Here is a 15,759-nt window from a genome sequence, read left to right as displayed (position 1 = left end):
ATGATCGACACGTGTGGATAAACTCATCTGCAATTCCATCAACTCATTCATCTTGGTCTCGAGGTGTTTAAACTCCAAAGAACTTGAAGCAGCCTTTGTGTTTCTTCGGATCGTTGATGTCCTTGTGGATTTACTAACATGCCCTCCCTGTTGCCTCGCCACTTCTTTCATCTTTCGCACATTAACTTTATTCACTCTATTAAACTCCACATTTTGGCTGCAACAAAATACACAAATGACTATCTTTCAAAAAAGAACAAAATACCTTGGTGAAAATACAATTATTAGAATAATAACTATCTCCCATACCCATGCAAACGGCTCCAAGCAGGCAAGCGTCAAAGAGATGATGTTGTCGATGTTTTCTTTGATTTAACCAAATCAATTGCATTCAATGGAGTTGAATGCACTATGTCTGGAACATCGTCCATAGCTTTGCTTTGTTCCATGATGACTGCACGAAACTTTCAATAGAGTATAAGAGTCCCAATAGAGAAATCTCAAATCTCAAAGCCATTGAAGACAAACACATTTCCAACTGAAAACCCTGAATCGAAAGTGTGTTGGTCTCGAAGATTAAAAAACAGTCATGCACGAACACGTGTAAATAATCATGCATGAGCACACACATACACAGTGCTCACCAAAATCCAATTAATGATTCCCCTCTTCAATGGATGTCCATTCATCCACATGTGCACATGACACTCACCAAATATATAGCCATGCCTTACCTCCTCTCCTCTCTCTCTCTCTCTCTCTCTCTCTCTCTCTCTCTCTCTCTCTCTCTCTCTCTCTCTCTCTCTCTCTCTCTCTCTCTCTCTCTCTCTCTCTCTCTCTCTCTCTCTCTCTCTCTCTCTCTCTCTCTCTCTCTCTCTCTCTCTCTCTCTCTCTCTCTCTCTGTGCAAGCCCTATTAATGGATGTTACATAGGTCTTGGCAAAGGCTCGAATGTGTTAAAGATCCAAAGATGTTCGATGCTCAAAGATGAATGAATACCAAGGTGAAAATATGAAAATATAAACTATCAAAATGAGATCAAAAATAAAAAAATCTTAATAATTTGGAAGAGATAGACAATGTTTATTAAAATTAAAATGGAGATTTTTATCAATTTAAAAAGTCTTTACACAACTCATTTAAAAAGTCTTGCAAAGATTATATATATCAAGTATGTGGCGATTTTCAATTTGGAAGAGATAGACAATGTTTTTCAAAATGGAGATTTTCAAGGATGTGCTTATGCAGCGGCGACTCATCCAAGTTAACATTGCCAAAAACCTATCTAGATAAACTTTGAAAGAAGCAAATTGCACATCAAGGGCAATGCTCTCGAGTGAAAGGGAATGAACCCACACGATGATTCATCTGGGTTAACATTGCCGAAAACCTATTAAGGGATACTTTCAAAGAAGTAAGTTGCACATCAAGGGAAACATTTTCATTCTTGTGAGCAATTAACTCACGTACGCCATCCTCTATACGACCAGCACTATCAATAAGATCTTTCATCTTCTCATCATGATCATCCAAGGATCCAATACGTGGCCAATACTTTCGGACATGGTCATATATCTCGCCCATATAACCCTTGATTTCTTCCAACTCATCCTGTATCCTCACCCCATCACAAGGGTTTCCTTCGTATTTCTCCTCCAAAATTCTCTCAATCCTCTGTAAACGGCTATCAATGCTCTCACCAAGAGAAATCGAAGCCCTTTGACGTAGAAATAGTGCCTTTACTTGCTTCTCAAGCCCATCCAAGCGATGAATGAATCTCAAAAAACTAGCAGAACTTTCATATCCTCCAATAAGCCTGAGTGCACGACGAACTGCCTTCTTCCTTACAACCTCTTTCCCTTTGCACACATTCATTTGCACACTGGGAGCGCACTGCACAACATTTGCTACAAACGCATTTTTTTCCTCCATGCTGCACAAAACACATGCGTCAACATCCAAGTGCATATCAACTATTCTTATCTTATCTTAAAAATTAGAAACAGTGGAATATCGTAGATGACATTAGATTAACTTCCAATGCATTAAATTTAAACATACGTGCATTAGACCATATGATTGACTATAATAGAATTTGCTATAGTAGGTAGCATCTAAAGTGAGGTTTCAATTTGTTTATCCCACACATAGGAGTCAAGTGGGTCTTCAAGATGCATTTGGATTATTTCAAGCAAATTCTCATGGCTTCCTAGTTGAGAGATTAGGCTTTTTGTCACAATGGATGTATCCATTTTATGATGCAAAACCCGCCTTGCATAATGAGAAAAGTCAAGGATCAAAGCCAACGCCACAATGACCAGTGAGTTGGTATTTTAGGTGGTGCACCTAACATTGCATGGTGCACAACAACTAATATCCTTTCTTAGAAAATCATGCCCCACCCCTGCCAATGAAACTATAATTCACACACTAAACAATCTCCTAAGTTTAAAAACATCAAAAATAAATTTTTAATTAATGCCATGAAGGGTTACCACATCCATGCCAACCCCACAAATCGCAATGAGTTGATCTGAAGGATAGTTGTACCTCTCAATAATGAAAGTCACAACCACGAATAAGTAAATAGCAATATAATCTATATCTAGCTTTCTAAGTTGAATAATGCCCTACGAATTGCAATCAATGAGGCAAAGGATAGTTCTATCCACATATCCTAAAACCTTTATCAGCAAGATAATAACAACAATAAAATAAGATAACAAAAACAATAAACTAATATCTATATCTATCTAATCTAATCTCCTATATCTATATCTACAAACTAATTAGATAACAATAAACTAATAAAACAATATCTAATCTAAATCTTATCTTAATCTAATCTAAATAAAATAAGACCACAATAAATTATAAATTATAAACTAACAATAAATAAACTAATAACTAATACAACAGTAATCATCAATAGAATCATTTCATTATTATCATTATCATCATCATTTTTTTAATTATTATATTATATAAACTAATTAGTTAGATATTATTATTATTATTATTATTATTATTAATTAGATAGACTAATAATATCTAAACAATAATAAACAATAATAAACTAATAATATCTAAATCTAATCTAAATAAAATAAAATAATACCACAACAATAAACTAACAATAACAATCATCATCATCATCATCATCATCATCATTATACAATAACAATCATCATCATCATCATTTTACAACAACAATCATCATCATGATCATCATCATCATTTTAGATAACAATAAACTAATAAAACTAATTAGTTAGTTAGATAACAATAAACTAATTAGTAAACTAATAAACCAATTAGATAACAATAAATAACAATAAATAATAATAATAATAATAATAATATATTAATAATAATATCTAATTAGATACCGCAATAAACTAACAAAACAATATCTAAATCTAAATCTTATCTTAATCTAAACATCTAAACATCATCATTATGATCATCATCATCATCATCATATAAATAAACTAAAAACTAATTAGTCATCATCATCATCATCATCATCATCATTATACAACAACAATCATCATCATGATCATCATCATCATTTTAGATAACAATAAACTAATAAAACTAATTAGTTAGTTAGATAATTAGTTAGATAACAATAAACTAATTAGTAAATAGTAAACTAATAAACCAATTAGATAACAATAAATAATAATAATAATAATAATAATAATAATATAATATCTAATTAGATACCATAATAAACTAATAAAACAATATCTAAATCTAAATCTTATCTTAATTTAAACATCTAAACATCATCATTATGATCATCATCATCATCATCATATAAATAAACTAAAAACTAATTAGTCATCATCATCATCATCATCATCATCATTAGTTTATTTATTGTTATCTAATTATTTATTGTTATCTAACTAACTAATTAGTTTTATTAGTTTATTGTTATCTATCTAATCTAATTAGTTTATATGATGATAACAATAAACTAATAAACTAATAAACTACTTAGTAAATAAATAAAATAATACCACAACAATAAACTAACAATAACAATCATCATCATCATCATCATTAACAACTAACAATAAACTAATAAACCAATAAACTAAATAACTAATCATCATCATCATCATCATTTTAGATAACAATAAACTAATTAGTAAATTAGTAAGCTAATAAACCAATTAGATAACAATAAAACAACAACAATAATAATAAGATAATAATAATAATAATATCTAATTAGATTAGATACCACAATAAACTAATAAAACAATATCTAAATCTAAATCTTATCTTAATCTAAACATCCAAACATCCAAACATCATCATCATCATCATATAAACTAATTAGATTAGATAGATAACAATAAACTAATAAAACTAATAAACTAATAAAACTAATTAGCCAGTTAGATAACAATAAATAATTAGATAACAATAAAAAACTAATAAACTACTTAGTAAATAAACTAATTAGATAGATAACAATAAACTAATTAGATAACAATAAATAAACCAATAAACTAATTAGTAAACTAATAAACTAATTAGTAAACTAATAAACAATTAGTAAACTATAAACTTAAACTAATACAACAATTTCATCATGATCATTATCATCATCATCATATAAACTAATTAGATAATTATAATAATAATATCCAATTAGATTAGATACCACAATAAACTAACAATAAACTAATAAAACAATATCTAAATCTAAATCTTAACTTAATCTAAACATCCAAACATCCAAACATCATCATCATCATCATCATCATCATCATATAAATAAACTAATTAGTCATCATCATCATCATCATCATCATCATATCATCATCATCATATAAACTAATTAGATTAGATAGATAACAATAAACTAATAAAACAAATTAGTTAGTTAGATAACAATAAATAATTAGATAACAATAAATAAACTAATAAACTACTTAGTAAATAAACTAATTAGATAGATAACAATAAACTAATTAGATAACAATAAATAAACCAATAAACTAATTAGTAAACTAATAAATAATTAGTAAACTATAAACTAATAAACTAATAAAACAATTTCATCATTATCATTATCATCATCATTAATCATTAATCATTAATCATCATTATTATTATTATTATTATTATTAACATTAACATTAACAATAAACCAATAAAAGTAATTAGTAATCTAATATCTAAAAATCTAAAAATAAACTAATTAGATAGACTAAGAAAACTAATTAGTTAGTTAGATAACAATAAACATAATAAAATAGTCATAATCATAATCATCATCATATCATTATTCATAATCATTAATCATAATTCATAATATCATAATTCATATTCATATTCATAAACTTAAACTTATAAACTTAAACTTATAAACATTAAACATATTATTAAACATATTAACATTAACATAACATAACATTAACAATAATAATATAACATAATAATTAGATAGATATTAACATAACTATTAACATTAACATAATATTAATTACCAATGAATTAATAAACTAATTAGATAACAATAAATAAACTAATAAACCAATTAGATAGATAACAATAAACTAATAAAACTAATTAGTTAGTTAGATAATAATAAACATAATAAAATAAAATAGTCATCATATCATAATCATATCATAATCATAATCATAATCATAATCATAATTCATATTCATATTCATAATTCATAATTCATAATTTCATTTCATTTCATAATTTTTCAATTATTTTCAATTATTTAGATTTAGATTAGATTAGATAAACTAATAAAATACTCATGTTATCTATCTAATCTAATAATCTAATCTTCTAACTTCTAATTCTAATTCTAATTCTAACTTCTAATCTAACCTATCCAATAACTAATAATATAAATAAATAAATACATAAATAAACTAATCTAATCTAATAACTAATAATCTAATCTAATATAAATAAACAAATACATAAATAAACTAATTAGATAGATAGATAACATAGCATTAAACATATTAACATTAACAACTATAACATAACATAAACATAAACATAACATAACACAACATAATAATTAGATAGATATTAAAATTAACATAACTAAAACATAACTATAAATATTAACATGACATTAATTATTAATTAACAATAACAATAATAACATAACATAACATAAAAAACATTAACAGAACACAACTATTAACATAACATTAACAACAATAACATAACATAACAAACAAACAATACATATTTATAATATAATACATATTTATAACTAACTAACAATAACAAAGTTAAAATAACAACCATTAACAAAATTAACAAAACTATATAACTATACCAACATAATAATAATTTTATTTTATTATCATTATCATTCACATTAACATTAACATTTAACACATTCACTTAACACATTAACATTAACATAAACATAATAATAATGAAAATTTAATGTAATGTAATGTAATGTTAACATAATAAAATTGTAATGTAATAATAACATATAACATAATAATAATAATTTTATTATTATTATCATTCACATTAACATTAACACATTCACATTAACATTTTAACATAAATAATAACAATATACAATACAATAATAAAAATAAAAATGTAATGTAATGTAATAATAACCTAATAATAATTTTATTATTTATTATTATTATCATTCACATTCACTTAACACATAACATTAACTAAAATTAATCATTACATTACATTAATCATTAACATTGATCATAACTAACATAACATTTAACATTAATTTAACATTAACTAACATTCACATTAATCACATAAACTAACATTAACTAAAATTAATCATTACATTACATTAACTCAAATAGATTAAAGATTATTAACTAACATTAACTGCGCGGGGGGGGGGATGACTTGGCGGGGAGGGAGGATAACTTGGTGGTGGTGGGGGGAAGGGTATCACTGGCGGGGGGGCAGCGTGACTTGGGGGGGGTTGGAAAGAGAGAGAGAGAGAGAGAGAGAGAGAGAGAGAGAGAGAGAGCACCTTGAATGAACGAACACAACGCTCAGAGCACGTTCAGCTCCTTCAATTCAACTCCTTCAGCTTCTTCAGCTCGTGAATCAACGAAAGCTCCTCAAACACCTGAATGAATGAAAGTGAAGCCTTCTCCACCCTCCTATCTATATCTAAGTTTATCCTTATCATGAGAGAGGGAGGACATGAAGACGTGGGGCATTAAAGCCACCTCAACCTCCCATGCATGCATGCAATTCAAATTCAAACATGCAATTCAAATTCAAAAGGTTTGGGAAAAAAAGGGAGGCTTGGGAGGAAGATAGAGGTTTGGGAGAAGTAAGAATAGATTGAATAACAAATGTTAAGTAACATTGACTCGATCATCACTAGCCGAAACGGTGTATCCAATAGAAATTAAGTTAAACACATCGATTTAATCATCATCTCACTAGCCAAAGAGCGGATGCCGGAGCTTTTTCGAAAAAAACCAGTGACTAATCTTCGGTCATTGTATAGCTAAAGACTAATAGCACGAAGAGACACCAAGTGTGAATGCTAGTCATACATCAGTGGACAGAAAACACGAGCCTCTTACAGCTAGCTGAAATACACAATCAGAGGTTTGAATGGCCCTGCAATCTCCTTGCGTTGTTTGGCTAGTCGGTCGATACGCAGATGTATTCATGGCACGGCGGACAAGGTTTTAGAGATCACAGACATCCACAGATTACGATTACAAGCTTTGAAAAGGCATTCTTGGCCACAACCATAACGAGTCTCTTCGAGCTTGGTATGGTGGCAACGTTCTTAATTGAAAATTCAAGATTTGTCAACCGTAGGACTGTTTCAAGTTTTGTAAAGGTACTGGCAGCCTTATATTTTGGTGGCTTTTCAAGAGATCCATCCATCAAAGAATTATCAACCAGGGAGTTGATTATGGTTAATTCAAGTTTACTTTCTTGGCATTGGAGTTTACAGAAAGGCTAGCTGTTGTCGCAGAGACAGTGCATCAACAATGCCACATTAAGTTCAGATAACTGGATCTACGAGAAAGCTTACACAGCACCTTAGCACCTTAGAATACCACACGTGGATGATCTCGGGAGACTTTACTTACGTGTCAATTACTTATGCATTGACCTTACACAGTAATACAGACACCCAGGCTTTTGAATTTTTATTTCAGACTGTGTATGAGAATAAATAAGCACAATTAAATAATACTTCAAACTCAACATGGAGTTGTTCTTGGCTGCCCAAGGAATAACCTATTGTGGTAGGGCTGAGCAGCATGGAGATGTAATATATAGGTGCAGAACAGATTTAGAGGTATATGTAACCATAAACCTAAATATTGTGTGGCAATACCAACTCTCCACAGACATACTAATCCCATTTTTCATGCCACAGAATGAATGCATAAGACTGCATTCTCACTTTTTGAGAGAAACGTTGCAAATGCTAGCTGATGTGATTTACCTCAAGAACTAATATCAAGTAGCTAGTCGAGATTGTGAGAGCGTGCAAATTACATGGTGAATGCTATGTTACTCGTATTCGAGTAGTAATGGCCTTGTCAATCTCCCATCAGCCATAATCACTCTCAAGTAGACTTTACGAAAAGAGCAATCTCTTCCTCTTTATTGAACAAGCAACTACTATACAAAAGGTGTAAACAATAAAAGTCTTCTACTACCACTTTCTGTGTCTCTTATTTTCCACTTTAAAGTGAGTGATGTCTTTCAGTGGATTTGGTGCATGCAAGGAGTGTAATTATATTCTCACAATTTAGCAACAAGGCATATGATTTGCAACACCTTGATGATACCCAAACTCCTTGTGTAGTTCCAGCATAGTAAGCAAAGTATAGCCACTTATCAGAATCTCGAAAGCTCCTCACACATCCTGTTTTTAACTTATAAAAGAATAACAAATATACTTATGTTTTATCGCATTTATTCAAAGCCTTTCTAATCATTAAGTCAGAAGTCAAAGTATAGGATTAAAATTAATATGTTGAAGATCCATTGGCATTTTAATAATGTCACACTAGACATACAAGTTTGCACTGTCAGGCTGTATGATCAGATTCAAGGAAAGTACATGCAGAAAGGATGTGTAAATATGGGGAACTGATCCATTACAGATATAAGGAACGTTCATAACAAGTCGGAGTGAGATTATTTCACTATAAACAGAGGTAATTGCAGCAAGAATAAGTTCAGATATGCATGTTATGCACTAAGCAATATCTGAGGCAGACTAACAAATAGGAAGCTAACATTACTAATCATTTGCTCCCATTGGCAATGAAGAACAAAAACAGATCAGTGTGTTTTGAGTATCAACAAATCAGGGTCCCTAAACAGAGCAAAATATGTCATCTCCACTATTCGTAAGATTACACTGCGGACAAACTCAGGTTTGCACGTTACACACTGAACAATATGTGGGGCAGACTGATAAAGTATGAAGCTTAGGTGACTAATTATTTACTGCCATTGGCAATGGAGAACAAGAAATCAGGGTCTGTAAACTGAGCAAAGTATGTCACCTCCACTATTGGTGATGTTTTACTACAGTATTATTGCCATGTGCAGTCATGGTGCAGTGGTGCACTGACTGCATGCAAGACTTTTGGTAAAGACTAAAAAGAAAAACCTTAGATTTGGAAGAACAGCATACTGCTAAAAATATGTGTCTGTTGTGTCACTACCATACTTAAATTTGAAGAGTGATAATAGATTTTGTTCAGTCGTAACCTAACGTCATGCCCTACAGCTTCCTACTGATATCTCTTAGTTATTTTGGTTTATCACAGTGGCACACTACACTGCTAAAACATCTCTTTCTTGCACTACAGAAAGCTGACCAAAACAGCAAGCTTGTAAAAAGAAGCAATGATAAGATGCTTGATCATAATGACAGTGTTGTCATTTCCATATAGATTACACAATACTCGAAATTTGTGTATACAAAACTGATTGCACTTGATAGGTGATAAAATACTGTACTATACACAGTGAGCCTGGTGCCCCCTCTGAAAAGCAACACTTTACAAGCTTGACTCGTCTGGGTGAATTTGCTGAAGGATGCCAACCAGAAATATGGCATTTATGAATTCACAAATGCTCAAGATGGCCAAACAAAGGCCAGCACAGCTGATTAAACTTGCACCTTCTCCATGTAATGCACTAGGAATTTAGCCCGCAGTTCATCTTCATTTGCTCCAGTGTGAGAATGAATCAGCTTACCATTTCGAAAAAACCTAAAATTAGGCACAGCTCGAACTCCCCATTTCCTCATTAAAGCCTGCACCTCACAAAACAGACCTTATGTTAATAACACAAGTACTGAGACCAAACCGCAAGACTCTATATTGGAAAATCATACCACCATGACCAACTTACCCTGGTGTCCTTATTTAGATCACCATTGATTTTTAGAAAAACTGCATCAGGATATTCCTTGCTCATTTTGACTACTTTTGGATAGATCATCTTGCATGGACCACAGGTTTGTGTAGAAATATCAAGAACCACCTACAGGCATTTAGAAGATTGTTCAAAAATCTGTTGTTCCACTCTCTAGAATTTCGCAGTATGGTCCTTAGATACATGAAAGAACATGTGAAAGCCAATTACCAGTTTCTCTCCAGCTTCTTGCAAATATTGATTGAAGGAGGCCTCTGGTCGAAATAAAATCAGTATTAGGGAGATATTTTGCATTATGCAAGGCATTATCTCATCCTACTGCAAGATGATAAAATCAAGATGCCTATCAAAAAGAATAAATACTTTATATCCTCAAGCAGTATGCAGAATGACATGCAAGTTCAAGAAACTTTGTGTCACATCTACTAAAATACAACAGACTCTCTGAAAGAAGGGACATTTAGTGGAAAACTCCCCAGGATCCCAACTAGCTCCAGCTTCAATGGTTCACACTAAACAAGAAGCTGTCTCAGAAGCCAAGTTTGGCTTTTGACTATGAATGCCACTTTACCACAAAACTGCAAAGGGGATAGAGCTTACTCCCATGGATTCTCATTCTTTCAATGATGTGAGACCCTAACTCCTAGTAACTTTTGGAGATTAGTTAAACTTCACAGCTTTGGCATTCTGCCTGAGAACCATCCGCATCTAGATTTCTTGTGTGTAGTGCCATAGAGAAAATTAAATACCACAACAAACAAAAACAGAAATACACGGGATTGAATTTACCATCCTCAATATCAAGAACACCACCAGCTGCAGTTTCTACGCTTGCGTTTTCGCTGCTCTTTAGGATAACTGAGAACCTTTTGCCGTGATGCAAGCTGCCAGGAAGTCCAAAAAGGCATTTCTTTTTGAAAGGAGAGATGCCGGATTTGAACTTAGGATCAAAGGCAAGCTTGAGCGCTTGTGCACCAGGGTGCCTTTGAGATGAGCACTGACTAGAAACCATACCAGAAGGAATGGGGAGCACAAGGGGAGCCATAATGACAATCTCTGGAAAGCCAGACAAAGCACTTCTCTCTCTCTCTCTCTCTCTCTCTCTCTCTCTCTCTCTCTCTCTCTCTCTCTCTCTCTCTCTCTCTCTCTCTCTCTCACACACACATATGACTGTGATTAAGGCATTAAATTAATATACTAATAATACATTGAGAAGGTTTTACCTTGTAGGCAGCTCTCTCTCTCTCTCTCTCTCTCTCTCTCTCTCTCTCTCTCTCTCTCATATTGAAACATTCATTCATGCATTCATTCATCGTATGTGACCGTGATTGATGCATTCAATTAATATGATAATAAGACATTAAGGCGGTCTTACCTTGGAGGTAGCTCTTCCTGCTCAGTTCGAGTGCATCAAAACACTTTGTTGGCTGTCTGCTTGCTATTACTTATTCTCTTCTTCTTCTTCTTCTGCTCTTCTTCTTCTTCTTCTTCTTCTTCTGTCTTCCTGCAAGCAGAAGCAAAGAAGAGTATGAGTACAGGCGATAAGAGAAGGGTAGCGATGTAAGAGAAGCAGCTGGCCAAGCAAAGCCAAAACCTGGGGCCCCCCGCCCCTTTTCTCTCTGCTCGTCAGCTCATTTTTGCATACAATTACATTCGTTTAGGCTTAAACAACTCTAGTGGCATAGGGAAATTTGACTTGGGCAAGCACCATCACTTGCTTACACACTCGGCAGTGGACATTTTCTCTAGCCAATAACTACTATCCATCAGCTATACTGCCCACCACCTCCTGTCCACCAGACATTTCCCAAATTAACCCTCAAAATCAATGCCAATGAACTAACACTATGGATGTATGTTAGTTAATCTCAAATTAGCGGCATAATCATCAATGTTATTTATTATTGATATAAGAATTAAAATCAATATATTCAATTAACACAATCATTAAAGATGAATAACACAAATTGATACGAGTAACACAAAAAAAATATTGAATTAACAAAACTAAGATGATTTATTACAAAACTTGACACATTACATTGACTTTGATGTTTAACAAGCCAAATTGATATCGATTGATCGATTACAATTGAGGCACTAACTTAACCAAACAATAAATAGAGAGCAGGGGAGTTGAGGCCCTTCACCATGCTATTGAGATATGGATCTACCCAGCTTTCAGTAGGAAGGTGGAAAGAGGAAACATTTATTAATACACCACCCCTCTTTTCACCTTCCACCATGTAATACAGATGCAAGAGAGTTTTAAGTCATTGCTATCTTCGTCATCAATCTCCTTCACAAAGTCAAAATCTCCAAATACCATTCTCACATTTGCATTCCCCCCCTCTCTCTCTCTTAACATGGTTCGAGCAACATTGTCCCTTCGAGCTGCTCCTCCAAGTTAGTTGGATCCTGGTGCCGACTTTGCTTATTGAGCTCTTTGAACTGCCTCCATGTTATATGTGATAGTTAATTTACCAACCTCTACTAATCCATTTCTCAAATTGTTTTGCTAGTTGCGCTTTAGCATCCTCTTGTGCCTTTTGCACACCATGCATTTTAATAGATGGAATCCCAAACTCCTTATCCAAGCTCTGCTTAAGAGCCATTTGAATTAGCATCAACATGAGAGAAACTTCATGATACATCTATCATAATAGTTGAGTCTCCAACTTTCCCTTTATCTTTTCTTGACATGTGTGATGTACTTGGTGAAGTAACCTATGACCTCAATTTGCCACTCCAAGGTCTATCAACAAAACCATGACTAGGAGACTCTTGTGGTCTACTCAATGTCTGTGACTATTTGCATATTTTTTACATAACCACACTCTCATGTTTAGAAATCCCAACTACATTTTACACATTATTGTACCAACTACTCATTTAATAAAAAATAATATCCTTGTTAACTCTCAACTCACATGTGATAGGGTTATAACATCTATATCCCTTCCTCTCAAGAGAATATCCAAAAATATGCATTTTCATATTTTGGGATTCAATTTATTGCACCACTCATCAAGAATATGCACATAAGCAATACATCAAAATACTTTCAAATGGGACAAATTTGGCTTTCTACATGTAAACTTCTCTTTGGGTGTCATACTATGTACAATAACACTGGGTATCTTATTTATAATGTATATGTCAGAAGCAATTGCTTTAGCCCGATAGTAATGCAACAAGTTTCTTTCTGACATCAATACATGGAAAACCTTTGCAATATATCAATTTTTTTGCTCAACAACGCCATTTTACTATGGAGTATATATGTATGTATACTACCTCTGTGTACTATTTTTCTGCAAAAAATAAGAAAACTCATTGGAGAGATATTCTCCCTCTCCATTTGACCTTAGGTATTTAGTATGCAATTGTGTCTCATTCTCAATCAAAGCTTTAAAGCTTTTAAAGTGAGTGAACACCTCATTTTTCTCACATTTAAAGTAAACCCATACTTTATGAGTATGATCATTAATGAAGAAAATATAATACTGGCAACCACTCAAAGTTGTAGTCTTTGTAAGACCCCACATATCAGAATATATCAATTCAAGTGGCTTCTTGCATACATGCTTTTCATGTGGAAATGTATGCCTTGCTTGCTTTCCATATTGACATGCTTCATATACATTATACATCCCATCAATCCTAAACTTGAGGAAGCCATCTAGAATCTATTTTGATTGGATGCCTTTTAGCTAGTGCACATTCACATGACCAATTCTCTTATGTCAAATTTCAATATCAACCACAACACCTGGATTTTGTGCAAATATGACAGCATCCATTTCACACAAACTTACATCAAGAGTAAATAATCTATTAATATCATATTGGAGTATTTGAGAATCTTCCAAGTTTCACTTTCAAATAAGGAGTAAAGATTTAACCAAGTGGCTAAATCTTAACTCCATATTTGAGAGTGGGAATTGGAGGGATTGCTTATATAGTATCTAGGAAAACTTTCACCTTCTAGTAGGGGGATAAGATTTGACCATGTGTCCAAATATTAATCACATTAGGAATTCCCAAACTTTATAAAAAAATTTAAATTTTTGAATATGTCGTTTGTTAATATGTTTCCTTTTTGCAATCAACTTGCGATCATTTTTAGGATCTTCTACATAAAAACCATCACATGTGAATCAAACCTACAATCCCTATTCTACCATCTAACCAATAGAAACCAATTTTTTTTGTAATATTTGGCACATGCAATGCATCAGCCAAGTACTTAGTTTTACCATCATGCATACTCAAATCAACATTTCCAACATGAGTAATGGGGTGACACTACAAGATATAGGCCTTATACCAACATTAAAAGCGACAAAAATGTAAATAAAGAAAATTACCCCCGTCATCGCAAAAAGTATCGTTATTGGCAATGCCATAAAACAGTCGGTATCAGTGTCGCTATTTGCATGATACCGATGTAGATAACGATGCTAATAACGACTCCAATAATGACACGTGCAAGTAAATTTGCGACGCTAATAGCGACGGTAACAAGGAAAAAAAAATTAATATAGTACTATGTGCTTTATTTGGGCCATACAAAATAGTTTCTACACTATGTACAATGCTCGTATAAATAAAGACAAAGTATACTTAAATCATAACACTGATACATGAAATAAATACATGATCGCATAATGAAAGGGATTAGTACAATCATGGCAAGATATCACTATTACATAAAAAATATCTACAAAGATTAGGTGACCAAAAAAGAAGGGTGTGTGAGCTCTAGGGATCCAAGGGTAAGCTATACATCATCGCCATCCGAAAGCTTGTCCCGCCGCAAAAGAGCATCGAATGGACTCTGTAAAAAAAGAAACTACACATCAGTCCACTATACAATAATGCATTCTAATTAAACGTGGTAACTATGGACAAGAAAAATGAGTGACTTATAGGGCCGCCGCGTCTATACAATCGATCGATCAATGCAGTGAGACCATGCCTCTCTACATATCGAGTCTCAAAGCCGGTTGGATCGCGATTTATAATGGAGTGTTGTAAAGGAAACAAAATACTAACTGTTAGAAACACGATTGTCAGTGCAAAGTATATTGCAAAAAAATAAGCAAGAAAAATAAAGGAAAAACTTATAAAGTCCTCCAGATATGTCCTGTGGCCGCCACTCCCAAGATGATGGATCACTCTGGTCTCTGGTCGTGTCCTCGCCGCCTCACGTTGCTGACTCCAATGTCCTAGAGAATCTGTAGCCTCCTCCCTCAGTCGGCGCCAGTCGTCTGCGTCTAGCCACTCAGGCTTTGCAGCCCCACTCTTGAGTGCCTTGCGTGCGTTC

The 15,759-nt window shown here is 32.8% G+C and overlaps 1 protein-coding gene across 2 annotated transcripts; it reads right to left on the bottom strand.

The window, feature by feature from the left end:
- Positions 1-9,908: 9,908 nt before the first annotated feature.
- Positions 9,909-12,154, bottom strand: LOC148011025 (uncharacterized). 2 transcript variants are annotated; one of them, XM_087672128.1, is made up of 6 exons: positions 12,025-12,154; positions 11,806-11,934; positions 11,220-11,486; positions 10,641-10,684; positions 10,407-10,538; positions 9,909-10,308 (listed from the first exon to the last, which is right to left on the bottom strand). In XM_087672128.1, the coding sequence occupies exons 3-6, from the start codon at positions 11,473-11,475 to the stop codon at positions 10,162-10,164; spliced, it is 579 nt and encodes a 192-aa protein (XP_087528254.1). In that variant the 5' UTR covers positions 11,476-11,486; positions 11,806-11,934; positions 12,025-12,154; the 3' UTR covers positions 9,909-10,161. The 2 variants fall into 2 exon arrangements, with proteins under 2 accessions (XP_087528254.1, XP_087528253.1); XM_087672127.1 differs by lacking the exon at positions 12,025-12,154 and having other exon boundaries at positions 11,806-12,013.
- Positions 12,155-15,759: the final 3,605 nt, after the last annotated feature.

Source organism: Lygodium microphyllum, chromosome 29 (assembly GCF_053477565.2).
Source record: "Lygodium microphyllum isolate KBCC chromosome 29, Lygodium_microphyllum_v1.1.10, whole genome shotgun sequence".
In the NCBI taxonomy this organism is placed as follows: domain Eukaryota; kingdom Viridiplantae; phylum Streptophyta; class Polypodiopsida; order Schizaeales; family Lygodiaceae; genus Lygodium; species Lygodium microphyllum.
The sequence above is the reverse complement of the archived record's forward strand: the minus strand, read 5'-3'. Positions and strand labels throughout refer to the sequence as shown.

Excerpts from the sequence above, each read along its gene's own strand:
- LOC148011025 (XM_087672128.1), bottom strand. The coding sequence starts at position 11,475 with ATGGCTCCCCTTGTGCTCCCCATTCCTTCTGGTATGGTTTCTAGTCAG. Across the intron at positions 10,685-11,219 it reads TGTTCTTGATATTGAGGATG|AGGCCTCCTTCAATCAATAT; the intron begins GTAAATTCAATC and ends TATTTCGACCAG. Across the intron at positions 10,539-10,640 it reads AAGAAGCTGGAGAGAAACTG|GTGGTTCTTGATATTTCTAC; the intron begins GTAATTGGCTTT and ends AAATGCCTGTAG.